The 27,983-nt window shown below is 36.5% G+C and overlaps 2 protein-coding genes and 1 long non-coding RNA gene across 7 annotated transcripts; all 3 read right to left on the bottom strand.

Moving 5' to 3' along the window:
• Positions 1–31: 31 nt before the first annotated feature.
• Positions 32–4,000, bottom strand: LOC126630773 (ETHYLENE INSENSITIVE 3-like 1 protein). 2 transcript variants are annotated; one of them, XM_050300966.1, is made up of 2 exons: positions 3,788–4,000; positions 32–2,429 (listed from the first exon to the last, which is right to left on the bottom strand). In XM_050300966.1, exon 2 carries the CDS (start codon positions 2,317–2,319, stop codon positions 484–486), a length of 1,836 nt encoding a protein of 611 aa, XP_050156923.1. In that variant the 5' UTR covers positions 2,320–2,429; positions 3,788–4,000; the 3' UTR covers positions 32–483. The 2 variants fall into 2 exon arrangements, with proteins under 2 accessions (XP_050156923.1, XP_050156922.1); XM_050300965.1 differs by having other exon boundaries at positions 32–2,435; positions 3,788–3,999.
• Positions 4,001–13,783: 9,783 nt separating this feature from the next.
• LOC126630792 (uncharacterized) lies at positions 13,784–14,913 on the bottom strand. Its single transcript, XR_007626109.1, has 3 exons — positions 14,596–14,913; positions 14,277–14,437; positions 13,784–14,174 (listed from the first exon to the last, which is right to left on the bottom strand). It is a non-coding gene; the product is annotated as an uncharacterized LOC126630792 (long non-coding RNA).
• A 3,378-nt stretch (positions 14,914–18,291) lies between these two features.
• On the bottom strand, positions 18,292–22,752 carry LOC126630770 (ETHYLENE INSENSITIVE 3-like 1 protein). Of its 4 annotated transcripts, none has more exons than XM_050300957.1 (3): positions 22,622–22,752; positions 19,539–21,437; positions 18,292–19,139 (listed from the first exon to the last, which is right to left on the bottom strand). In XM_050300957.1, the coding sequence occupies exons 2-3, from the start codon at positions 21,301–21,303 to the stop codon at positions 18,667–18,669; spliced, it is 2,238 nt and encodes a 745-aa protein (XP_050156914.1). In that variant the 5' UTR covers positions 21,304–21,437; positions 22,622–22,752; the 3' UTR covers positions 18,292–18,666. The 4 variants fall into 4 exon arrangements, with proteins under 4 accessions (XP_050156914.1, XP_050156915.1, XP_050156913.1 ...); XM_050300958.1 differs by having other exon boundaries at positions 19,677–21,437; XM_050300956.1 differs by having other exon boundaries at positions 18,292–20,478; positions 20,566–21,437.
• Positions 22,753–27,983: the final 5,231 nt, after the last annotated feature.

The following is a 27,983-nucleotide window of genomic DNA, read 5'->3' as shown; positions in this document are numbered from 1 at the left end:
CTGTTGATAGCAGAAGAAACAAAGCAAAAGGTACATAAAAACCACCACATATATAGATGTCTTCTGAGTATACATTACTTAACTACATGCCAACATTGACTTTCAGAAACCGGAAAAATGTTTCCAACCACAGAACATCAGATTGCGTTTTCCGGTCCTTTATTGGGTCTACTCAATACTGCAACTAGATAACCTATACTTAAATGAGAAAGTTGCAGTACGAGAACCCCCGAGTTTTTGAGGGTTATAAACATCTAAGGAGTTCCGACAGACGTATAAGCAACTAAACATGAAAAGAAGCTTCGTCTATTCGTTCCAGAACAAATGACCCCACCCCCATAGATTGGAACAGTCTAAAAGAACCTAACAAGTCCGACATACAAGAAGAGCAACTAAACTTAAAAAAGAAACTTCACCTATTTGGTCCGCAACTGTGCAACTCCAACACATATATTGGAGCAGTCAATATGAGAGAATCCCACTTCATTGGAACCAAAGGGATGCATCTTGCTTCGGCGGCTGGTCCATAACATTATAATCAGCCGGTGCCAAGTGCAAGGGGGACTCAAATCTTATGTCAACATTTTCATTGGTATTGTTACCAAATGGAGAATCAAATGCCAGGCACTGATCAAACTGAACTTCCGGGGATGCGAAACCTGGATGAAGCATAGGCATAGGGGCCAGTTCAGACATGTTGATGTTGCGTCCTACATCCATCCCTTGACCAAAAAAGTTATCATTCATTGGAAACTGATATTTTGACTGCTGCTGGTTGCGGTTATCTACGATATGGAGGTTTGCAGGATTGCAGTTCTTATTCTGCTGAATATTACTATCATAAAATGACATAAGCTCAGATTTCTGACCATTATCGACAAGTCCAAGTCCCGAAGCATTAAACCTACTTGCCTGGTTCACTGGTGGTTGACTTGCTGGTGCAGGTGGTTGAGCAATGGGTATAGAGAATCCCACAGGTTTCTCATTGTGAAGCTGAAAGCTTGACATTCCGCTTGACATTCCAAACACTTGTGTAGAATTACTCCCGAATGAACAATTCAACTGGTGATTGTTTCTTGCAGTTATATCGAGAAAGCCTAGGCGATAATCATGATACGGGCACTGCATATATTCGCAGGTGAAAATCTTCTGATTTAACATCATTTGTGGTTCTTCAGACAGCTGCTTCCTCTTTTGACCAAAATCCGAGTTGATCTCAATCAGCTCTCCCTTAATCTGAGGCACCAGCCTCTCTCTTTGACCAGCAGTTCCAATGTTGAAGTGATTAAGAAGAGGTTTGCAATCCTCTATTTCAACATTTTCGTCATCATCAACACCCTCAACGTCATAATCACTGGTACCACTGATTGCAAGAGACCCGCCACCACCAGCCGGTGGAGGTGGACATCTATCAGGATATAACCTTCGCGCCAAAGCTTCCTCCTGGTGTATAATGGCTAGCCAAGTGGCGCTCTCCTTAGCAGTCATTTTGTCTTGCAAACACTTGGACTGACGAACAAGCTTGCGGATCTTGGCGATATCGGGTGACATGTGCTTTATCACAGCCGTAAGAACACTCACCTTCCAAGCCTTCTTCAGATCATGAGGCTTCTTGTATGGGGGAGGACCCTGATCCTTGGGAACATTTAATTGAGGCCACCATTCCTCATTACCAGTAGGCCACCAAGGTGGGGCAACACCTTTCTCCAAGGGGAAACGTCTTTGGGGTGGATCGCAGTGCTGCATCAAAGCCGACAAAAGTGAACCAAGAGTGGTGTCTTGCAACTCCTGTAGAGTGTGAGGAGTAGATACCACTGCACTGCAGTCTTCATTCTTCCCAGGGATTGAATGATCTGCCTGATACTTAGAAATTGCAGCCGGACCATTACGATCAAATCTTACTTTTTCCTTCCACCATGCTCGCAGATTGTCAGAGGCGCCACTCACTGGTTTTCCCTTTTCAGGGATAATTCCATAAACAAAACCCTGAGCTTTGCAAACTTCCATCATTTTCAGCATATATTTCAGGATTCCATCTTGTGCCCGTGACATCTTCTTCCTTCGAGCTTGTTCCTGTGACTGACGCTGTCTTGCATTGTCAACCCTTTCCTTTCCCTTAGTTTGTTCTCTCAACCTCTTCAATAGCATTCGATCTCTCCACATCCTCCTCTCAAGCTCATCAACATCCATTTCTTCATCACTATAATCCTCCTCCACTGCTGCCTCTGGTTCATGCTCTGGAGCTGCATCACCTTCCCCAGATGGCGCCGTAAGAAAGTCAAGATTACCACAGAAACCCATTTCCTCAAAGATCCCCATTAGGACCGACACAGTCCTTATAAGATTTCCTCTTGCGCACAGTTATTAGCTTTAAATTTCTGAAAGCCAAGATTTGCCGATCAAGGATGCTAAACCCCGAAATGTCAATGCTGCAACTACAATAAATTACAATAACTCAGTTAACCCCACAATTGTCGCAAATCATAAATCAGGTACATAGAACTAAAAGTAATGATAATTCAATTAAAGTACATAATATTATGAATACGATTAAGCACAAACCAGTAACACAACAAAGAAGTCGGATCCACTTACACAATCATGCCATAAATCAAATGGGTATCAAACCAAACAACTAAAGCAGCAAGCAAACAAAGGAACGTAACGGATCTCCTTGTTTTCACATGAAAAACGTAAGCAAAAAAAAGAACCAAAAGATAATCCCAACACATGGTCCTCGTCACTACAAGCACCAAAAGTGGCACTCGAATAACCGAGCAAAAAGAGACAACAACAACAACAACAAAGCCTTTTCCCACTAAGTGGGGTCGGCTAAAGGGAAACAAGGTATCCATCATCATCACGAAAACCACGAGGTAGTCACAATAAAATCCAAATTTAAGTTACAATAAAATCCAAATTTAAGTTACACGTAATACCCTGCAACTGCGAATACCGCTAACATGAAGAGAGCCAGGGATCTCCAGATCTACTATCATCCAGATTCATTTCCTTACAATAACACGTTATTGATGAGTATTGAAAGGACCAAGTTTTGGGTTTTTAAATTTTGTTTACACAAACTGATATAGCTTATAACACAGGTTTACAGCAAATTATCGCATATCTAAGCAACACAATTCACTTATTAATACTTTTTCATCATCATTTAATATAAATCCGAAAATTCAGATAAAAAATCCTAGGGTGCTCCAGAAAATGGATACTCGTGTTTTAATCATTAGATCTTGGTTTTTGTATTTTAAAACAAAGATCTAACAGTTAGAACACCCGGAGAGTCTAATACTCGATCAAAAGTCTGTTCAAACGCATCCCTCCATCCAGATTCAAACTGATCACATTCAAATTTTATGGAACAAAAGCTTAAAACAAAACAAAGCAGAAAAAACCCTGCAAATAAAAAGATCAAACAAAAAATACAAAAAACAATATATATATATATATATATATTTTTTTTTTTTTTTTTTTTTTTTTTTTGATATACGGTAAACGACTAAAACAAGACCCAGATAAAAACTATTACATGTAGATGCAAATGAATAACAGAAGAACCCTAGAGTGTGCTACATATCAGATACAGTAGAAGCAATCAGATCAACCATCATAAACCTTGAAAAGTCACAAGATTTAACAACAAACATATATTAATTAATGAATTAATTATGCAGATAAGAACATGTTAACATAAACCCAATAAGCACAACAATCAGAAATGAAACAACATAAAAAAAAATTAAAAAAATAAAAAAACAGAAAATGAAGGTACCTGATTCTGATTGATGGATATCATGAGGTGGTAGGCGGCACTGAAGCTCCTCAAGCACTCCCTGATTACTCAGAGAGAGAAAGACAGACAGAAAAAAAGAGAGAATTTTTTTCCTCTTCTGGTCAGAGGAGAGAGAGGGAGAGAGAGAGTTTAGTGGGTTTTCTTTTCCTTTGTTAATGGAAGAAGAACGTGAGAGGAAAAGATAGAGCGGTGGCTGGCTGGCTGTGTAGGGACAAGGATATGAACAGTGGCTTTCCTTTTTCGAAGGTGAACTTATTTAATTAGGATTAGGTTACGTTTTAACCGTGGTTAAGACGTGGGGTAAACCTTTTGGGTTTTTTATTTTTTTATTTATTTTTTATAAACAAACGACATTATTTACATTTAAAAAAATTGTGAGCTTAAAGATTATTTTATGGATCCTTTGTCACTTCATATTTAACATCAATTTTCGTATTAATATTATAAAACATGTGTAAAAAATATAAAGTGACAGAAAGTACGAACAGTTCAACTTTTCGGATAATCTCTTTTAAGATTTCTCATTTAGTAAATTATACAACTTTACTGACATAATTATATACTTTCTCTCCCTTAAGTCACTTGATGCCTTTACGAAACGTGCGCATTCAAATAGTCAAGTCATTGATATTTATGTTTGGTCAAAGCAAACTTTACTTTATGTTTAGTAGATTAACAAGCTTGTATTTATATTTTGAAACTCATCGCACAAGAGTAGACTTTTTACTTATGTATACATTTTTATTTTATTTTTTTAATATAATACTAAGTGGATATTATACATTACTATTATCTATCTATCTATTATGTATTAAGCGAGAGCCCCAATTTGTGGTCACACATGACGACAAAATTTTGAGGTCACTCTATTCGACAAAAATTTTAGAACAAAATTGTCCCTCAACCAAAAAAATCCAAAAGCAGCACAATATAATATATCAACTAATGTAGGGTATTTGGTAATTTGGTCATCATAAAATATAATATAAATATAAGTGGGAAGAGAGAAAAGAATAAAAAAAAATGAAACGATAAGTGAAAGTTGATAGTACCCATGTGAAGGGGAAATAAAAATATAATAAAAAATAAGAAAAATCATGAATATTGTGTTTAAAACATTTTAAGAGACGCATAGTGCTGGAGATAAATTAGTAAAGTTTTTTTTTAATTTTTATTTTTAAATTAGTATATTACAATAGGCCAGCAATAATGTGATTCAATCAAATATTATGAATAGTGATTTTGGTGTCACCAAGCCGTTCAAAACATCTTAAAAGGCGTGTAATGCTGGTTATAAAAAAAAATCTTTCACATGTTGATAATAATGTGATTATATTACATTAAATTAGTTGCCAAATGATTTTTTTTTTAAACAAACGATATTATCTACACAAGGGGAGGGGGTGGACTTAGCCTCACAATGAGCTATCAATAATGTAATTCAATTAGTTGTTCATTCAATATTATTTTCTCTATTTTTAAACGCGTTCAAAACATCTTAAGACGCGTGTAATGCCAGTTATAAAAAATGTCTTTCACAATCGGATAATAATGTGATTAAATTAGTTATCAAATGATTGTTTTTTTTTTTTTTAACAAACGATGTTATCTACACTAAGGGGGAAGGGGTGAGCTTAGCCTCACAATGGGCTAACAATAATGTGATTTAATCAAATGTTTATTAAATATTATTTTCTCTATTCTTAATGTAAATTCTATAGAAACCGATTTTATTATGTGAATTCAGCTGCTTTAATTGATTTATGAAAGGTTTCTTCTAGCACGATCTAAAATTATTCATTTACTTCAAATATTTAACTTTCATTTTGTTAATTTACGCATATAAATACATTTAAAACGTGTAAATAGCGAGTAGCACGCCGTGATTCAAAAAATGCATTCTGCACGCGCGTGAGGGCTATTTATATATTAAGCGAAAGCCCGGGTCACACATGGTGACAAAATTTTGGGGTCACCCCATTCGACAAAAAAATTAGGACAAAATTGCCCCTCAACCAAAAAAATCCAAAAGCAGCCCAATATAATATATCAAATAATGCAGGGGTAATTCGGTAATTTCGTCATCATAAAATATAATATAAATATAAGTGGGAAGAGAGAAAAGAATAAAAAAAATGAAAGGATAAGTGAAAGTTGATAGTACCCATGTGAAGGAGAAAGAAAAATATAATAAAAAATAAGAAAAATCATGAATATTGTGTTTAAAACATTTTAAAAGACGCGTAGTGCTGGTGATAAATTAGTAAAGTTTTTTTTATAATTTTTATTTTTAAATTAGTATCTTACAATAGGCCAGCAATAATGTGATTCAATCAAATATTATGAATAGTGATTTTGGTGTCACCAAGCCGTTCAAAACATCTTAAAAGGTGTGTAATGCTGGTTATAAAAAAAAATCTTTCACATGCTGATAATAATGCGATTATATTACATTAAATTAGTTGCCAAATGATTTTTTTTTAAACAAACGATATTATCTACACTAAAGGGGAGGGGGTGGACTTAGCCTCACAATGAGCTATCAATAATGTAATTCAATTAGTTGTTCATTCAATATTATTTTATCTATTTTTAAACGCGTTCAAAACATCTTAAGACGAGTGTAATGCCAGTTATAAAAAATGTCTTTCGCAATCGGATAATAATGTGATTAAATTAGTTATCAAATGATTGTTTTTTTTTTTTAACAAACGATGTTATCTACACGAAGGGGGAATGGGTGAGCTTAGCCTCACAATGGGCTAACAATAAAGTGATTTAATCAAATGTTTATTAAATATTATTTTCTCTATTCTTAATGTAAATTCTATAGAAACCGATTTTATTATGTGAATTCAGCTGCTTTAATTGATTTATGAAAGGTTTCTTCTAGCACGATCTAAAATTATTCATTTACTTCAAATATTTAACTTTCATTTTGTTAATTTACGCATATAAATACATTTAAAACATGTAAATAGCGAGTAGCACGCCGTGATTCAAAAAATGCATTCTGCACGCGCGTGAGGGCTAGTTATATATTAAGCGAGAGCCCCAATCTGGGGTCACACATGGTGACAAAATTTTGGGGTCACCCCATTCGACAAAAAAATTAGGACAAAATTGCCCCTCAACCAAAAAAATCCAAAAGCAGCCCAATATAATATATCAAATAATGCAGGGGTAATTCGGTAATTTCGTCATCATAAATATAATATAAATATAAGTGTGAAGATAGAAAAGAATAAAAAAAATGAAAGGATAAGTGAAAGTTGATGGTGCCCATGTGAATGGGAAAGAAAAATATAATAAAAAAAATAAGGAAAATCATGAATATTGTGTTTAAAACATTTTATGAGATGTGTAGTGCTGGTGATAAATTAGTAAAGTTTTTTATTTTTATTTTTTTTATTTTTTTAAAATAGGCTAGCAATAATGTGATTCAATCATATGTTGTGAATAGTAACACACCCCGACCCGGAATGTCCACTAGGACTTCGAATCGAGCTGCGCTGGCCGACACCTGGAAGGTGACGAAGTCATAAAGTGTGAAGATGTGAGAAAATGTGTATAAATTTAAACCTAAGAGTGCCTAAATACCAAAGTGCGCTGGTAAGCGGGAATAAACCCACTTCACACGTGACGTTAGATCATATGTAAATACAATAGAATGGATTAAGAATCGTACCCTCGAGAGAATCTCCAATACTAAGAACGCCACAAATCTTCAATGATAAGAAAGCTCAGCTAATAAAACCTGGAGGGTGAAAACAAAACAAGGGTGAGTGGCCCTAGAAATGAAATTTAAATAGAAACCATCTACAACATTATAACTCATCGCTGCAACATCTGTATAATTTCCAAAAAATCATACCACGTATCAATGTGAAATCAAAAGTATATCAACAGTAAACCATAAATATACCACAATGCAGCATCTCATCAACAATATCAATAATCATGTGATTAATAATTCATACTAGCACGCAAGTCGGAGTCACCTATGGTGACCTGTACGATTGCACCCATATCTTATTAATCAATGCTAACTCATAAGTCGAAGTCATCTATAGTGACATGTACTACTTATCCATATCTCATCACATATGTTAGCTTATAAGTTGGGAGTCACCTCTAGTGACCTGTACGACTTATCCATATCTCATCACATATGTTAGCTCATAAGTCAGGAGTCACCCATAGTGACTTGTACGACTTATCCATATCTCATAACATATGCTAGCTCATAAATCGGGAGTCACCTCTAATGACCTGTACGACTTATCCATATCTCATCACATAAGCTAGCTCATAAGTCGGGAGTCACCTATAGTAACCTGTACGACTTATCCATATCTCATCACATATGCTAACTCATAAGTCGGGAGTCACCTATAGTGACTTGTACGACTTATCCATATCTCATAAGTATACCTGCACACGAGTCGGAACCACTTAAGGTGGTCTGTACGACAGGACTGGGTGTAAATAAATACGCTCAAGTGCTACGATCACGTGAAGACTGCGAATAATTACAGATCACCTACGAGTCGGAACCATCTATAGTGGTCTATACGACAGGCATGTGCATCTACCTTAGATCCAAGGTAAACGTAAGGTGCGGGAGCTGAACATCACGTGAAGGACTGTGTCCTGGCCACAGACGGGAGCACTAACACCGGGGTGCAGGTTTATGAGCTCTAAATGCATCTCATGTGATATATACATCTCATAGGCAACTTGTACGACAATGTCGGAGTTGCCTAAAACATAATGTGATCATGCCATAACTCAATCATTTCAACTAATACCATAACTCACCTAAACTTACATGTGGGTTCCGCATTCATCTTCGTACTTCAAAGCATTCATAATAATTTTGTGCAGGTAGTATACACATGGATATGCCATAATGCAATCTAAAACTCAACCATATCATAGTATTTTTCCAATATATATATATATAATGTGGCACAAAATGCATAATCTATAACGCCCTACTCCCGAATTATTTATTTTCAGAAATGATTATCGGGGATAGGTCCAACTAAACACTAGTTTAATTAACTATCATTACTTACGTTTCCTTGATTCCTTCCACATTGATTTATGATCAACATCCAATCACTAAAAACATAAGGTTAAGTCTCATATTTTCACCAATTTCCTTCATATTGCTCAACTCGCAAACAAGGTTTTTGTTTCAAATATTGTATGGCTGCATCTAACGTCTCGTTAGACTGCCTACGTACCTTAAACAGGGATCAAGTCATTCGTAGTTCGCATAGTACTTCAAAGCATTCACAGTAATCATAAGCAATAATCAATTTATAAACATTTATGGAATTGTCAATCATATATATACATATATATAATACGCGATAGAATGGAAAAGACCCACTCACCTGAGGTCCGTGCCACGACTCCCTAGCACGCATGTCGAGACATCACGAACCATCGTCGCCTATGACCAATTATCAAATCACATCTCAGAGTTCTAACCGATAAATTATTCAATTCGGAAGATCTGCATCACAGATTTCTGATCCGTAGTCGGATTCCCGATCCATAAGTTTTATGAACTTACAAATCCAATTCGGGAAGATCCGTAGTCGGATTCCCGATCCATAAGTTTTTATGGTTCTCAAATATTACATACTATAACATATTAAAGTTTGGTAACGATCCAACAGTCAAATCGTCGATTTATAGAATGACCTATTAATGTAACGTAGAGAATTTAGATTCTAACAATCAACCTATGTCATACAATTACCAAAAATGAACTCAAAGCATCTAGTTAGCCTAAGAATAACATCGACGGCCCCCTGGCCACGCGCAGCCAGCCGCACGCGTAGCCACACGTGGCGGTCGGTAGCCCCGACTCGCCGGAAAATCCAACTATTTCCAAAAATTACCAAAATTTACAGGAATGAATATCTCAATGAGTAGAGTTAACTTTATACATGCGGCCAAGTCTAATTTGGCCGGGAAAAGCTCCAATTTAGCTAAAATCCGTCGGAACCCTAAGTGTGGGTGTGCTTCGATTCTTCCTCCTTGACGATCCGCCGCCCCTACAACTGATTGGGCTTTGTTACATACCTCAAGGGAAGTTTAATGGTGGTAGAGATGGGTGTGATTAGTTTCAGATTTAGGTAAATTGAACCCAAACCCGCTGCACCATTCCTTGCGGTTTCTCCCAATTTCAAAGCCAAAACCCTTGATTTTAGGGGTGTAATAGGAAGATGGAAGGTCATGGAGGGTTTTACAAGGGTTGGTTTGGTGCAATTCGTAGGAAAAATGGGCCAAAACTCGTCGGAAATGGCAAGAACACCAACCGGGTCGGGTTACCCATTCGCGGGTCGTGATTCCCCGTTTCTCTTTTCTTTCCTTTCTCCTTCTTTCTTCTCTTCCTGATTGGTTAGACTCTCCTTACTCTTCTCCTGGTTGGTCTATCCACCCTCCTAGGTCTCCTTCTTCCCTTCCCTTTTTCGATTGGGCAACAACCCTTTTTCCTCTCTCTTTTTCTTTTACAGCCACTCACGTGGCTCCCAAAAACCAAGTCACAAAAATATTTCCCAATTATGAAATTTATCTATTTGACTTCGGTACTCGAAGTCTCATAAAATTTTATCCATAGTTCTGCTTTTGCTTCCGCTTACACCTACGTGTTCGTATCGTCGAGTACTTCGAAAGTACGACAAATAATAACACATACGAGTTACTAAAAGATGGTCAACTAAAGTCAATGACCTCGCTTCTAGGGTATTTTCATCAATTCCCTCGATTAAAATAAATAGAAAACGAAATTTTTGGAACGGGTTGTCACAAATAGTGATTTTGGTGTTACCAAGCCGTTCAAAACATCTTAAGAGACGTGCAATGCTGATTATAAAAAAAATCTTTCACATGCTGATAATAATGTGATTAAATTACATTAAATTAGTTGCCAAATAAATTTTTTTAAACAAACGATATTATCTACACTAAGGGGGAAATGGTGAGCTTAGCCTCACAATGGGCTATCAATAATATGATTCAATCAGTTGTTCATTCAATATTATTTTCTCTATTTTTAAACGCGTTCAAAACATCTTAAGATGCGTGTAATGCCAGTTATAAAAAAGGTATTTCGCAAACGAATAATAATGTGATTAAATTAGTTGTCAAATGATTTTTTTTTTTTTTAACAAACGATATTATTTACACTAAGGGGAAGGGGTGGACTTAGCCTCACAATGGGCTAGTAATAATGTGATTCAATCAATTGTTTATTAAATATTATTTTCTCTATTCTTAATGTAAAGTATATAGAGACCGATTTTATTATGTGAATTCAACTGCTTTAATTGGTTTATGAGGAATATTAAATTAATTGTCAAATGATTTTTTTAACAAATGATATTATCTACACTAAGAGGATGGGGGTGGGCTTAGCCTCACAATTGGCTAGCAATAATGTGATTCAATCAATTGTTTATTAAATATTATTTTCTCTATTCTTAATGTAAATTATATAGAAATCGATCTTATTATGTGAATTCAACTGCTTTAATTGGTTTATAAGGGGTTTCTTCTAGCATGATCTAAAATGATTCATTTACTTCAAATATTTAACTTTCCTTTTGTCAATTTATGCATATAAATACATTTAAAACGTGTAAGTCGCGCGACGCTGTACTTCAAAAAACGTCTTCTGCACGCGTGTGAGCGCGAGCGTGAAGGCTAGTATAAATAAAAGAGAAGACAAAAATAGTGAATTTTCATAATACCTAAATTACCCTTATCTCATTAATATTTCAAAATATAACAAGTTCACAAACCCCACGTAGTGGGACTATGAGTGATTACGCACATTATTTTTTTAAATACATTTTAATATAAACAATAATTTATTAAATAAGTAAAATAAAAGAAACAAAAGTAAAACAATAAAAAAAGTTAATTGCCACAAGGAAAAGCCATAAAGTTATAAATCATTACATCACATGCTCTTTTGTACGTTAATTTGTCCAGTTAATTGTGATTCTTTACAGATATTCAATGGGAATATCATTTCCTTACATGGTTACCAGGTTGATGACATTTGGGCCATTTTTCATTTTTCTATATATTTAGAAGGTTATAGTTTTCTTTTAAAAATTTCTTATTTATTGTCCATACGTATTTGTTAATAATTTACCTCTATGTAAAGCAAAAATGTGCTAATTTTGTACTATGTATGTAGTAACCAAATTTCACCGGTCCCAAAATGAAAACCACGTGTACTAGGCTAGACCAGATTGACAGAAGTACCCTTAAGGCGTTGCCAACATTCAACCCTCGTGTGGGTTAAGCATTAAATCACACCTTGCATATGACAGATTTGATAGGTTAATGTGCGCACCATGCCTCACTTGATGGACTCATGTAAAACAATGTGCTATGTTACCTCCACTCAGCAGAGTTGATGGGTTTATTAAGCCAAGAAAGACCTAAGGAAAAGTATGCAAGTCCAGAAGGGCTAATAGATAAGATCATTCCAGAAGGGACTAAAAAGAAAAGATCAAGCAGGATATTAAGAGATTATGATCCATACAATCATGGCACCAGCTGCTTAGTTTCTTGGACACATACTTAGGCTACAATTAGATTGCAATGCATGAGCTTAACAAGGAGAATACCGTATTCCTGATAAAGCAGGGCACATACTACTACAAGGTTATGCCTTTTGGCCTCAAGAACACAGAAGCTACTTACCAATGACTAGTAAACATGATGTTCAATAAGCAAATTGGACTAACTATGGAGGTCTACGTCGATGATATCATGGTGAAAGGTAAGCAGCGGTCATACTATATCGATAACTTGACGAATACATTCAACATCCTCAAGGAGTACAAGATGAAACTCAACCCTGACAAATGCACGTTCGGAGTATCCTCATGTAGATTCTTAGGGGTACCTTGTGACCCAACGAGGAATCGAAGCGCACCCAAAGCAGATCCGAGCGATCCTAGATATGAAGTCCCTCACTGCCTTGAAAGATCCAAAGTCTGGCTGGACGAGCGGTCGCACTCAACCGTTTCCTCTTGCAGTCCACCAATCGATGCAAGCCTTTTTTCAAGGCAATGAAGAAGGCATAACGAGACAAGTAAGATGACAAGTTTGAGAAAGCATTTTAGGACTTGTGCAAGTACCTGGCATCACCTCCCCTAATATCCAAGCTGGAAGTATTAGCGGACTTATACATCTATTTGGCAGTGTCAAAGGTAGCAATGAGCTCTACCCTCATACAAGAAAAGCTAGAAGGCCCAACTGCCAGTATTTTACATTTTTAAAGCTCTCTCAGGAAGACACCGTAGTAGTTGACCAGAACGAGGAGAGAGGGAGAGAATGTGGTGGTTTGGTGGTGTGATTTCACTAGATTGAGGATAGAAAGCAACCAATGTGGGCATGAAAGTAGAGAGCAAATGAAGCGGATGGAGGTCTTAACAGTCTCATGGTTATTGGGGGTCTTACTAAGACCTCTTAGCGAATAGGTTTGTCCCTGCGAGTCCTCTTTAGTCTCATTAATCTTAATCCTAGCACAGAATAAACACAGAATTGGGATTTCTTATATTATAAGAAAGAAGGTAGCACCTTTGTGAATCAAGGAAAATATGCCCAGGACAGGAACCACAGATTTACAAATATTATTAACCACAGAATTTAGTGAGCGGCGCCAAATCTTTCTATGGATTGCTTCTTTCGCCTCTTTCGCCGTCAAAGTACCTATGGTAAGATTATAATATAAAGGTCTCATCGGTCCTTATTTTTATTTAATAGTTCGATTCCCGGCCCCGGTTATCTTTCTTCTAGCTTTTTGTAGACTAATAATTAATCTAGTCTAGTCTAATGATTGTTTGTAAAGCCAAACAAACACAAGTGAATTTGAGCTACAAGTTTCTTACACTTGAAATTGACATTTTAGCTATGGTATATGGTAGTATGGTGTGAGTGAATGCAGAGTAGAATTGTCTGTAAAACCAATAAAAGTCACAATGGAAAAGGGAAGCGTCCAAACATGCTAGAAAGCAATTGCTTGAGCGAGCCCCCGATTGGACGGTTTGGGCTCTAATGGAAACCCTTTCTTTCCAAGAAGGTCCAAACAACCAATTAGATAGATTACTTTAAACAATTTACTTAATCATAACTAGCAGATAAGCATACACTTTGTGTGTGTGAACAATTTCATTTTATTTTTTGTCTTCCTTCGCTGCAGGTTCGTGCTTATTGCCACTTTCCCACTTCGCAGGCTCACGCTTGTTGTTTTTACAGGTCTCCAGAGGCTTATGGCTTTCTACTCTGGTTTGAAATCCTCGTGATGGGTGTCTCTTCATGGTTTCTGCACAATAGAAAAACAAAAGCCAAAACCAAGAAAGATAAAAAAGAGTTTTAAACCAGAATATGGTATCCTTCATGTTAAGGCAGCTAATTACGATTTTACCTTACAGGCAGCATCAACGTCACCGTACGCAAAGCAAACCTCAATCGGCTACCTCTCGCGGCCGGAGCTTGGGGTCTGGATGTCACCTGTTAGATCATCGGTCTTGTTGGTGTATCGATGTGAATGCTATCGTCGTTTGGCCGCTTTCCAACTCCCCCCACCTATCAACAATTAATATCATCACCATCACTATCATAAATTATTAAATTTCTTCATGATTATTTACAAAACCGCTGTATATGCAGTTAATAGGTACATGACAGACAATTGAAAAGAAAAATGATGTGAGAAAATAATTTCCCTAAAAACATGTATGTACCTGTTGGAGTCGTCCAAGCGACGAATATCGTAGCCAAAGGCTTTGGAATAAAAGGTTGTGGATTTGGCAACATCCTTCACGTAAACCAACGTGTAGGCAAACACTGTGTTTGTCTTCGACGCCATCGCCATTTTTTGTTTTTTGATTGAGTTTTGTTTCTTTGATGTGTTTGAGCTTGTATTCAGGGGCTTTCATCAGTTTTTCTTTCCTCCTTGCCATCAACCCTTCTGTGCTCCTCTCCTCTTTCTTTCTTTTTTGTTTCGCTTTTACTTTCTTGCCTTGCTGCCTTTTGTTCTTCCCTATCTCTCCCCTCATTTTTCGCACTTTGAAGAGGAAGTGGGGCAGTCAATTTCACACTTTGCCAACTACCGTTAACCTCTCTTTTTATGGATATTATTGTCTTTTTGTCAAAAGGTACAAAATTACTATTTTGCCCTCCTCATCTCAACATTGTGTATTCAAAAGTGAGGGGCAAAATTGGAAAAAGTGGGCAAAAATGTTGACAATGAGGGTTCTCTTAATAATAATATAGATTAACGGAGAGGCTTTTACCATAAAAGCCTTGATGACTTTTCAAATCACAATTTGGGTTAATCATTCCCATCCACGTATGTACGAGACAACTAATTTGGGAGGTGATATTTGCTGTTATCAAAGTTTGTGTCCCCTCCTTGTCTTCTTCCTTCCATCCTTTTACCTCCAATCCACTAACCAAGCAGTCGTCAGCCACGTTAACCACCCATTTAAAATCTGAAAACTACAAACCACGTGTTGACCTTTCTTCCTCCTACTTTAAGTTGTGGCGAATTTGATATCATATTATTATCACGTGACTCAGTCCAAATTATCATCTTCTTGATCTAAAATATTGTTGTATTACATGAAACATAGTTAGTAAATTAAAGTATAGATATAGTACGTTGAAAATACATCTTTATATATAAGGCCAACAACTCCTTTTAGAATCACAAGCTTCACAAAAAAAATTTGGACAAAATGCCTCCTAAACAAAAAATTTCAAAAGCAACCCAAAATAATGCACCAAATAATGCAGTGGTATTTTCATCATTGTAACAGTGTTTTTTTTAATAATTAATTCTTTTTGTACAATTTTTTTTAATTAGTACCTTACAACAGGTTAGTAATAATATGATTCAATTAGTTGTTCATTAAATATTATTTTATCTATTTTTAAACACGTTCAAAACATCTTAAGAGGCGTGTAATACCAGTTATAAAAAAAGGTCTTTTGTACGCACATAATAATGTGATTAAATTAGTTGTCAAATGATTGTTTTTTTTTTTGAACAAACGATATTATCTACACTAAGGGGGAGGGGGTGGGCTTAAGCTCTTAGCCTCACAATGGGCTAGCAATAATGTGATTCAATCAGTCGTTTATTAAATATTATTTTTTCTATTCTTAATGTAAATTCAATAGAATTAGATGGAAATTGAAAGACCGATTTTATTATGTGAATTCAGCTGCTTTGATTGGTTTGTGAGGGGTTTTTTTCTAGCATGATCTAACTTGACTTTTCTTTTGTCAATTTATACATATAAATACATTTAAAACGCGTAAGTCGCGCGTAGCACGTTGTGATTCAAAAAATGTCTTCTGCACGCGCTCACGCGCGTGCATGAAGGCTAGTATATATTATTCGACAACTTTGTCAGAATGATACATTGAAAATTTTGATATTATTTATTTATTTTTATTTTTAATATGTTAAAATATATCTAGAATACGTGAATTTTATGTGTATTATTCAAAAATATGTTTAATTACTATGTACCAAATGTAAAAAGTTGTACAAAATAACAAAACAAAATAGCGAGCCAATTTTCATAAATTTCATCGTAGATATGAAATAGTTAAACAAATAAAATACTATCAAAATGGGGGAGAGATAAAAAAGATGCAATGCTTCATAAAAAAATTATGTTTAAAGCTTGGCAGACCTTCGCTTCTTTAGAAACTTGACCCGTACCCTCTTTCCTTCTCACGCAGAGCCCTAATAAAGTAACTTGCATCAGGATAGTGCGGTTTAATATGTATATTATACGTTAGAGTTGTAAAACAACATAAAATATAGAATCATTAAAATGCGTACAAAAAAATGAAAATATTTTAATAAATACGTATGTACATTAAAATAATAATACACAAATTTATTAACCATTGTGTGAAATATGTATACGATGGAAGCCTTTAAGGGAAGGGACACCCAATTTCTTTTAAAATATAGATTAATTGTTGGGCTCACACCACATCGAACTTCAACGATCTGAACTGTTTATTCTTAAAATTACATCTCTTGGATCATCCTTACAAAATATTAGCCAAATCGGAAATATTTGAGACACCTAATGGACTTTAAAGAAATTGACGAACACTTTGTTAATAATAATACACAAATTTATTAACCATTGTGTGAAATATGTATACGATGGAAGCCTTTAAGGGAAGGGACACCCAATTTCTTTTAAAATATAGATTAATTGTTGGGCTCACACCACATCGAACTTCAACGATCTGAACTGTTTATTCTTAAAATTACATCTCTTGGATCATCCTTACAAAATATTAGCCAAATCGGAAATATTTGAGACACCTAATGGACTTTAAAGAAATTGACGAACACTTTGTTCTATAAAAAATAATGAAATTGCATTGTGATGTTTCAGATTTAATTGAATTTTTGTAAAGATGATACGTGAATCGAAACTTACAAAATAAACGGTCTGGATCGTTGAAATTCAATGTAGAGTGGGTCTCACAATTAATTCTCATTTTTTGAAAAAAATAGAAATTTCTTGCCTTAAAGAGCCTGTGTATATGATAACATAATATTTACAATATGTATAATTACGTGTGCCGATATAGACGTAGTTTAGCCACCACATGGTGTAAAATAGAGACCACCTTTCAAAATATTTTGCCTAACTTTGACCCGTTTTATGTCTCTTAGTGATTTGTTTTTCCTAGTCCCAGCACTCCTAACATCAAAAGACCATTGTGATTGATACGACAAAAACATCGTGGCTTGGAGGGGCCAACTTCATTCGTCTCATAGAATGATACGAGGACAATTCATATAAAAATGACATACATGACATGTATGTAACGTATAACACTAAAACACGTATGTACCGTCACAAGACACCTAACATATCTTTTATTTAATGACACATGACCCTGTCATAACTGTGTACCTCATGTACGTCCTTGTCCAAGGAGAAACAAATTTAACTTGGGCACCTAATTTAAGTACACAAGCAAGAATGAAAATTGTTGGTGTAAGACCAATATATATTAGAGAGCGACCAACATGAAATGGTTTTACTGCCACGTGATGTTCTAATCCAATAATACAATGTTAGTGTTGAAAAACTCACACATTTCATTGTTTTATTAGAACTGGACATCACTGTGATAGTGAACCTGTTTCATGTAAGTTTTCATGTAAGTCTTTCTCCATACATAAATGTACGTATAGATTGCATAAAATAAAGGGAACTTTAACGAAAAGCACCTGGTACTGTTCACTTTAACGAAAAACCACATTTTTACACTAAAAAGTCAATCCTGTTACTATTCACTTTACCCTTTATTTTGTCCTTATCATTAAAACTCAAAGTTTTCAAGCCCTTTTCATTAGTTTTCCTTAAAATTAAATACATGCCAACGATGACTTTATCAATCCAAAACTGTGTCCAAACCATTTCAACTGATGTTCTGCACTGAGAACAACTATGTATCCTATACTTGGATGTCAAATTTGCAGTTAGAGAAACTCCCCAAAGTTGTTGAGGGTATAAACATCTAAAGAGTCCGACCGATGAAACTAAACAACTAACTTGAGAACTTTCACCCAATCGGATGCTAAACTGTGTCTAGAAAACCTAAAGAAAACCTGAATTATCTCGAGATAACCTGAACTGTGTCGAGATAATCTGAACTGTGTCTAGAAAACCTGAACTGTGCTGAGAAAACCTCCCTCTCCCGCCCACTAACATATGAACATCCTTATTCATATATTGGAGCAGTCAAAGTAAGAAAACCCAGCTTCAACACATCCAAAATGGACCTTGCTCCAGCAGCGAGTCAACATTATAGTCACCTTGCGGCAAGTTGGTGCCAAATCCTAAGTTGTCAGCATTATAGGGATGGTTACCAAATGGATAATCAAATAAGTTGCACGGATCAAACTGAGTTTTTGTGAATTGGGCTGGAGGAGCTGGAGGAGCTGGAGTAGCTGGAGGAAGCATCGGCATAGGCGACGCTTCAGACATGTTGGGTCCCATAACAACCCCTTGATCAAAGAAGAGAGCTGGAGGAGCTGGAGGAAGCATAGGTATAGGCGACGCTTCAGACATGTTGGGTCCCATAACAACCCCTTGATCAAAGAAGAGAGCTGAAGGAGCTGGAGTAGCTGGATGCAGCATAGGCATAGGCAACGCTCCAGACATGTTGGGTTCCGTAACCACCCCTTGATCAAGGAAGAGAGCTGGAGGAGCTGGAGTAGCTGGAGGAAGCATAGGTATAGGCGATGCTTCAGACATGTTGGGTCTCATAACCACCCCTTGATCAAAGAAGAGAGCTGGAGGAGCTGGACAAAGCATAGGCATAGGCAACGCTTCAGATATGTTGGGTCCCATAACCCCCCCTTGATCAAAGAAGAGAGCTGGAGGAGCTAGAGTAGCTGGAGGAAGCATAGGTATAGGCGATGCTTCAGGCAAGTTGGGTCCCATAAGCACCCCTTGATCAAAGAAGAGAGCTGGAGGAGCTGGAGTAGCTCGAGTAGCTGGAGGAAGCATAGGCATAGATGACGCTTCAGATGTGTTGGGTCCCATAACCTCCCCTTGATCAAAGAAGAGAGCTGGAGGCGCTGGAGGAGCTGGAGTAGCTGGAGTAGCTGGAGTAGCTGGAGGAAACATAGGCATAGGCGACGCTTCAGACATGTTGGATCCCATATCCACCCCTTGATCAAAGAAGAGATTGGGTCCCATATCCACCCCTTGATCAAAGAAGAGAGCTGGAGTAGCTGGAGGAGCTGGAGGAGCTGGAGGAAGCATAGGTATAGGTGACGGTTCAGACATGTTGGGTCCCATAACCACCCCCTGATCAAAGAAGTTATCATTCATCGGAAATTGATAATTCACCTGATGCTGGTTGTTGTCTTCTATACCATTGAGACTTCCAGGATCTGAGTTCTTGCTCTGCTGAATATTACTGTCATAGAATGACACATGCTCAGATATCATTTTCTGCCCATCCCCAGCAACTCCATGTCCCGAAGCATTCAAACAACTTGTCTGGTTCACTGGTTGTTGAATAGCTGGAATAGGTTGGGAAGCGGGTAGAGAGCCCCCAAGTTTGTCACTGTTACAATTAAAGTTTGACATTCCAAACACTTGTGAAGAATTATTCCTGTGTGAACAAGTCAACTGGTGATTATTTCTTGCAGTTATGTCGAGAAAGCCTAGGCGATAATCATGATATGGGCAATGCAGATATTCGCAGGTGTAAATCTGATGATTTAGAATCATGTGTGGCTCTTCAGGCAGCTGCTTCCTCTTTTGACCAAATTTCGAATTGGTCTCAACCAGCTCTCCCTTAATATGATGCATCGGTACATCTCTTTGTCCAGCGGTTTCAGTATTGAAGTGATTAAAAAGAGGTTGGCAATCCTCTACTTCATTATTCTGTTCGTCATCAACCACTTCAACATCATAATCACTGGTACAACTGATTGCAAAAGACTCACTCCAAAGAGGCAATGGAGGTGGAAATCTATCAGGATATAACATCTGGGCCAAATTTTCCTCCTGGTTAATGATGGCGAGCCAAGTAGTGCTCTCCTTAGCAGTCATTTTGTCCTGCAAACATCTAGACTGATGAACAAGCTTCTGGATCTTGGCAATATCGGGCGACATGTGCTTTATCACAGCTGTGAGAACACTCACCTTCCAAGCCTTCTTCAGATCATGAGGCTTCTTGTATGGTGGAGGACCCTGATCCTTGGGCAGATTCAATTGAGTCCACCATTCCTCATTGCCAGTGGGCCACCAAGGTGGGGCAACACCCTTGTCCAAGGGGAAACGTCTTTGGGGTGGATTGCAGTGCTGCAGCAAAGCCGACAAAAGTGAACCAAGAGTGCCATCTTGGAGCTCCTGTAAGGTGTGATGAGTTGATGCCACTGCATTGGAGTCTTCATTCTTCCCAGGGATTGAATGTTCAGCCAGATACTTAGAAATTGCAGCAGGGCCATTACGACCAAATCTTACTTTTCCCTTCCACCATTCACGAAGATTGTCAGAAGCACCAGTCACTGGTTTACCTTTTTTGGGGACAATCCCATAAACAAAACCCTCAGCTTTGCAAACTTCCATCATTCTTAACATATATTTCAGGATTGCATCTTGTGCCCGTGACATCTTCTTCCTCTGAGATTGTTCCTTTGGTTGGCACTGCCTTGCATTGTCAGCTCCTTCTGTTCCTTTATCTTGTTCCTTAAGCCGCTTCAGTCGCATTCTATATTTCCACACCCTCTTCTCAAGCTCATCAACCCCCAATTCTTCATCGCTGCTATCCTCCTCCACTGTTGCCTCTGGGTCATGCTCTGGGGCTGCCTCATCTTCCTCGAGGGGAGCCGAAAGAAAGTCAAGATCACCACTTAACCCCAATTCCTCAAAGATCTCCATCCAGCACCAACACAAAGAACAATGATGATTGTATACAAATATATAGCAACCGGATAATTAAATGCAGTCCACGTCAACTTCACCACCCTTTTACTCTTTAAATGATACTCAACCCTGAAAAGAAATGAAATCTTCTGCAAATGATAATTACGAATAAGTCAGTTAAACCCGCAATTGTCGCATATGGTAGATCAAGAACAGAACTAGCAATAACAACTTTTATTCAATGCAAGAAAAAACAAGGTAAAGTACATAATTTCACGAATACGATTAACTGCAAACATAACAAGTAATACATTAAAGAAGTCAGAACCACTTAGACAAGCAAAGCATATATGTTAAATGATCATGAATCAAAAAAGTAAATTAACAGACAAAGAAACGCAATGGATCTCCATGTTTTCGCTTTCAACACAAAAAAAGACGGAAAAATCCAAAGCCAAACCCTAGTACAAGGGCCTTATGCATAAAAGCAACAACATCAGTCACAAACCAAAAACAAAAGATGATGTTTTGAATAACCGAGAAAATATAGTCAAAAACAAAAAGGCAAATGAAAAAAAAAAAATCAATAAGCGACATGAGTAACATGAGATCATTACAACAAAAACTAAATGTTAGAAGTGCATACCATGCAACTGCAAACAACTTCCAAAGGACAAAGAACAGAGCTAAGTAACAACAGATCACAACTGTTCAGTTTCATTTTTTTTCACAAAACCATGTTACTGATTTTCTTGATTTAACTCAAAATGCTATAGCTAGATTATAATGCAGGTTTGCAGCACATATTCCACCTATCTAAGCAACATATTAATTCACTTGTTAAACCGTTTAATCATTATTTAACATAGATACAGAAATTCGGGGTGGCAGCTTTTCGGATCATAAGTGGATTGCCCCGTGGTTTAGGCCTTCCTCCTCAACCCACTGCGTTTCGGGTTCAACCCGCCCCTCCCCTTAGTGTAGTTTACTCTTAGAAAAAATAAAAACAAACCATATAAATACAAAATTCTAGAAGAAAAAAAAATTCAAAGAAATACACGAAAAATAAAAAGGATCAAACAGAAACAGAATGGTAAATTCTCACACCAGGACCTGCAACTAAAGGAACTACAATATAACATACACACCAGGAGAGTAACCAGATAGCATTAGCACAGAGATCAACCATAAAAAATCCATGAAAAATCATGAGATGAATAAAATAAAAATATATCAATTCTACTATTAATTTAATCGTATAGACAAGAAGACTGAGAAATGAAACATGCAGTTTAAATATATAAATAAATAGAAAAGCAGAAAATTAAGGTACCTAATTGATGGGTAGGTCGGGGCGGAGGGATGGAAGCTCCTCCTCCTCAACACCCTCTGATTCCTCAGAGAGTGAGAGAGAGAGGTGGTGTACTGGCCAGAAGAGACAGAAATGGAAGAGGAAAAAGAGAGACAAAGTTAAGAAGTGAAAGTGACTTTTTTGTCGGAGGGTGTGCTATTTAACTAGAGCCAGCATGCGTTATAACCGCGTTTAACACTTGGCACTGAGAGTTTTTTTTACGAGAGTAACTTGTATGGTACGAATAATCTCGTTGTTTATGTTGATAAAATTAAAAAATACATATTTATTTTATAACGGAAAGGTTTCTCTTTTTTGAACTAAAACTCGCACTAAAGACAAAACATAAATTTTAGCTTACATGTCGTCACGTGTGAGTATATTATTATTATATAATCATTATTTTTTCGTCATTGAAATGTGACAATTTCATAATATTACAAACCCAGTATAAACATTCCATCAATTGTAATCGCACGCCTTTTTTAATCGGAGCTCAAAAATCATGCAGTTTAAAAACTTCTCGTATTATTTATCTCATGTTTTTATAAATCCTAATAGAGAAATGATAAGCACACATTTTAAATTTTTTTTACCTTTTTACACACTCCACGTCAAATGTCTAAATTTCACTTGAAGAAAGAGAAAAGTTGGAGGTTTAAGATAAGGATAGCTTTGTATTTTCACTTCATCTTTTAACTAGATTATTACAAGTTAAAAATGTTGTCTAAAATTCTATATCGAGAAAACCATGGACTAGATTTTCATATTTTCCAAAAATGGCCATCCACCTGTTTTGATACTTATCACATGTCTTTGACTTGACGCGGGATAAGATATGTAAGCTTAATTAATATGGCTGATATGCATACCTAATTAGCTTAATTATTAAACACAATTAATATTCCACTATATATGATTAACAACCGAGATATGCATTGTCATATTAGGGGTTTTTGAACGTTAATTCTTAAAAAGAATTAGATTTAATAAAGATCTAGTATTATATTAGATATTGCTTTTGGTCCCTTAATGTGGATTTTATTTAATATCTTTTATTAAATATTTGGATTTAATTAATATGCATATTTGGATTTATTAATTTTGTTTAACTTCGTTCAGTTATATCCTTATAAATTTACCTAATTGAGAAAACATTTAATGACACATAAAACAAATATGTAAATACATAAAGATACCGAAAATATATAAAAAAGAATTAGTATCCCTAAATGTTTATATCGAGATATAATATATTAATTCAACCAAAAAAAAATTATAATATACTAATTAAATGTTGTACCGGAATGAAATACCAAATATATCAATTGAATTAATGTGCTTAAATGAAGAACATTAAGTGTATTAGAATATTTTATAAAAAAAATTAGTTTATCTAAATGTCTACAACAAATTATATTATGATGAATGAAATAAAAATTAGGATTAAATATAATTACTACATTAAAATTAGAAAGAAAATGAGAAATAAAAAAAATTAAACATAATTAATAAATGAGGCAATTAAGTGTATTAAGAGATTAAAAATAGATTTTAATCTTACACAAGATTTTAATCTAAAAGTCATGTTTTCCAAGAATGACAATGTAGTTTAGCTATTACATATATAATAATCTTACATAAGCTTTTAATCTCAACAGTTGGTAAAGATCTAAAAGATAGAATTCAATGTGTTTTTTTTTACTTATAGATTGTTGATATAATTTATGTTTGTACCATACTTGACCAATCCCGAAACTACCGAGCATCGATCAACGTTATACCGTCAAGGACCCAGAAGAGTTTCCCTCCAACCAGGAGGCCAATCACAGAGTGACACATGTCGACATAGGAAGCCAATCATAGCGCGACACATGTTAAAATCAGAAGTCAATCACAACACAACACGTGTCAATGTCAGAACAAAGCTAGAAACTCTCTTCTATAAAAGGAGATCATTCTCCCACAATATTTCCTAATGTCATTTGTACTAAATCATTCACTTGTACTCACTAAAGGAGAGATTGAACCTATGTATTTGTGTAAATCCTTCACAATTAATGAGAACTCCTCTACTCCGTGGACATAGCCAATCTGGGTGAACCACGTACATCTTGTGTTTGCTTCCCTGTCCCTATCCATTTACATACTTATCCACACTAGTGACCGGAACAATCTAGCAAAGGTCACAAACTTAACACTTTCTATTGTACTAAAGTCCTCACTGATTTTGTGCATCAACAATTTATATACTTTTCGACATAAAATGCTAAAAAAATCATAGCTACACAAAGAACTAAAAGGAGTGATGCTGAACCACCATATTATTATATTTCTCCATCCACATTATAATAAAAAATTAATAACGAATAAGGGCATTTAGTATTTCGCCTCTATTACAATTAAAAGAGGCAAATATATATTTCCATCCCAAATGAAGATTAATAGGGGCATATCCTTCTATCCCCTCCAATCCGTTGCTCCTAATAATCACTATTCTTGTACTATGTCATTGTCAACAAGCAAGACCACATAAAAACCATCGTTGACAAGCAATGCAACATCACTCGCTAGGCAAGACATCACCCGCTAGATGTAGTGCAAACAAACCTGCACTAATTAGAGAACAAAATCCACCGGTTGGCTCATCTCCACTTATAACTTTACCCTTTCTAGTGAGATTCGCTGCTAAGCAAAGGCAGAGCCTCAACAAATCTGATCATGGAAGGCGATGCCACCACGAATTAGTCTAGATGATCAACATCCGAGCCGCACCCTTGAAGTTGTAATTCAGGTTTGTGAAAATTGCGGGTCACATAAAGAGAGAGTACGTGACTCCTTACAAAAGCGTCACATGGACATTATGTGATGTTGTATAGTACATGTGGCTGGACAAAGGTTTTTTTTTTTTTTGAACAAACACTATTGTCACTAAGACGTAACAAAGTTTATTAAAACTGAACATAATTAGTAGAAGAAACTTTCATCATTATTGTTGTACTAAATGAAAGCGTTGTCATAATTCAAACGGCATGCACCTTAACAAAACAAACTTATAAATAACGGGGTCGTAAACATCAACTCCATCCACATCCAAGAGCTCATTCTCATTCTAAGAAATTGAAATTTATTAAATTCAATAAAGTACTATGGCCGGACTAAATATGTTTCCAATTTTAGTAGTTTTTCTTTTGGCGAGCCCATTCGGAATGGTTTTTGCTTTCTTAACCTTGGATGAATGCTCATAACATGTCACAGAAAAATGTGGTTATGAAGTGGGAAACAGTGTTTTCGAAGGTTCATCTGTAAGCGATGCTTGTTGTCGCGGTCTTGTGTCTTTAGGAAAAACATGTCAGGATTTCTTCGTCGCCAATGCTCTTGACTCTTTATCCAATGCTAAAAAACCTCAGTTTTTGGCAAATAGTATCAAAGTTTGGAACCGATGTGTTGCAGTCGCACTTTCTCCTTCGTCTTCTATATACCCCGTGAAGGTTTCAAACCAGAAGGCCTTGGATGTTGGGAAAAATTTAGAGTACACAACTCTAACACAAGTGTTGGAAAGACAACACAAGTGTTGGAAAGACAACACAAGTAAACAAATTACTTGTATTACACACACAAAATATTACAACATTCAAAAGGACACAAAGACACACTTTAGAAGCAATGACACTCACTCACTTTCTAGAGACAAACTCTAGATCACTCACACTCCTCCTCACAAGACTACTCTTACTTCTCACTCTCACTTGGTTGCTTGCTTGCTTGATTACTTCTTTCTTGTTGGTTGATTGCTTTCACAACATCACACACCTATTTATAGGTGATGTTTGCCGACTACAATTCCCCATTGCCTTTGGGCTTTGCATGGCATCCACACAACTTGTACAAGCTGCTAGAGCTTTCTAGCACATGATTATACACACACATCCACCTGACTTAATAAGATAATGCTAGAATTATCTAGCATATTGACATGTCTGCATGCTGCACCGACTTTGGTACTTGGATTTGTGTGGAATGGGCTGGGGTTGGGCTCTTTTAACATTGGATAAGTGTAGAATACATTTCAGCAAAAACTGTGGGTTGGAACTTGTCAACCATATTTCCAAAGGTGAAACTATCAGCGATAATTGTTGCCGGCATATTGTGCATGCGAAAAAACCATGCCATCAACTATTTCTCGACCGGTCTCTAAGGTCTCAACCTAATGTAGACAGATCTCGAGTTTTAGAAAAGAGTAACGAAATTTGGAACAGATGTGTTGCAATCACAGTTTCTCCTTCATTGTCTGCCTTGCCAGTTGAGAACTAAATTTTCTCATCAAATTTGTACGACATACGTGTTATGAAATAATAAATTTTAATTTATTTTAAGCTTATGCCATTATTGTTAGATCCCACATCGCTAAGAGGAGTGGATCCTCTATGCCTTATATGTACATGCTCATCTCCATATAACACGAGGCATTTTGGGAACTCATTGGCTTCGGATTTCATAGGAACTTCGAATTTAAGCGAGAAAGGGGTCAAGCATTCCCAGGATGGGTGACATACTAGGAAGTTCTGCTCGCGTGAGTTTCCAGAAACAAAATCGTGAGGGCGTGGTCGAGGTCCAAAGCGGACAATATCATGCTACGACGGAGCCGAGTCCGAGATGTGATGGAGCCCGGGTCGGGGTGTGACAATTTGGTATCAGAGCCAATTCTTGGCCGAAAGTGTGTTGACGAGGACGTCGGGCCCCTAAGGGGGTGGATTGTTAGATCCTACATCGTCCAGTTGAGTGGATCCTCTATGCCTTATATGTACATGCTCACCTCCATATATTATATGTACATGCTCACCTTCATATAACATGAGGCCTTTTGGGAACTCACTAACTTCGCGTTCCGTAAGAACTTCGAAGTTAAGCGAGAAAGGGGCTAGAGCATTCCCAGGATGGATGACCCACTGGGAAGTTCTGCTCGTGTGAATTCCCAGAAACAAAACTGTCAGGGCTTGGTCGGGGCCCAAAGCGGATAATATCGTGTTACGGCGGAGCCGAACCCGAATCGGGGTGTGACAATTATTCACAAGTACACAATATTCAAGTGTATGAAAAGATGTTCAACTATGATGGAGCAAACAATTAACTAGCCTCAATATATACAAAAGTTTACAGAAATTTTTTGAGACATTGTAATCTCAAATTTATGATTTCCGCAAAATACTACATACGAAATTTTAGCAATATTGTTAGTATTATCAGGTGTATGGTCGTTGCTAAGCTTAATAATTTTTTGCATGACCTATTAATTCAATGCGACACAACACAAAATACTAAGTTTCGGATCAACCTTTTAACG

The sequence above is a fragment of the Malus sylvestris genome, chromosome 7, assembly GCF_916048215.2.
Source record: "Malus sylvestris chromosome 7, drMalSylv7.2, whole genome shotgun sequence".
NCBI classification, from domain to species: domain Eukaryota; kingdom Viridiplantae; phylum Streptophyta; class Magnoliopsida; order Rosales; family Rosaceae; genus Malus; species Malus sylvestris.
The sequence above is the reverse complement of the archived record's forward strand: the minus strand, read 5'-3'. Positions and strand labels throughout refer to the sequence as shown.

Coding starts and splice junctions, on each gene's coding strand:
- LOC126630773 (XM_050300966.1), bottom strand. CDS start 2,319: ATGGGGATCTTTGAGGAAATGGGTTTCTGTGGTAATCTTGACTTTCTT.
- LOC126630770 (XM_050300955.1), bottom strand. CDS start 21,303: ATGGAGATCTTTGAGGAATTGGGGTTAAGTGGTGATCTTGACTTTCTT.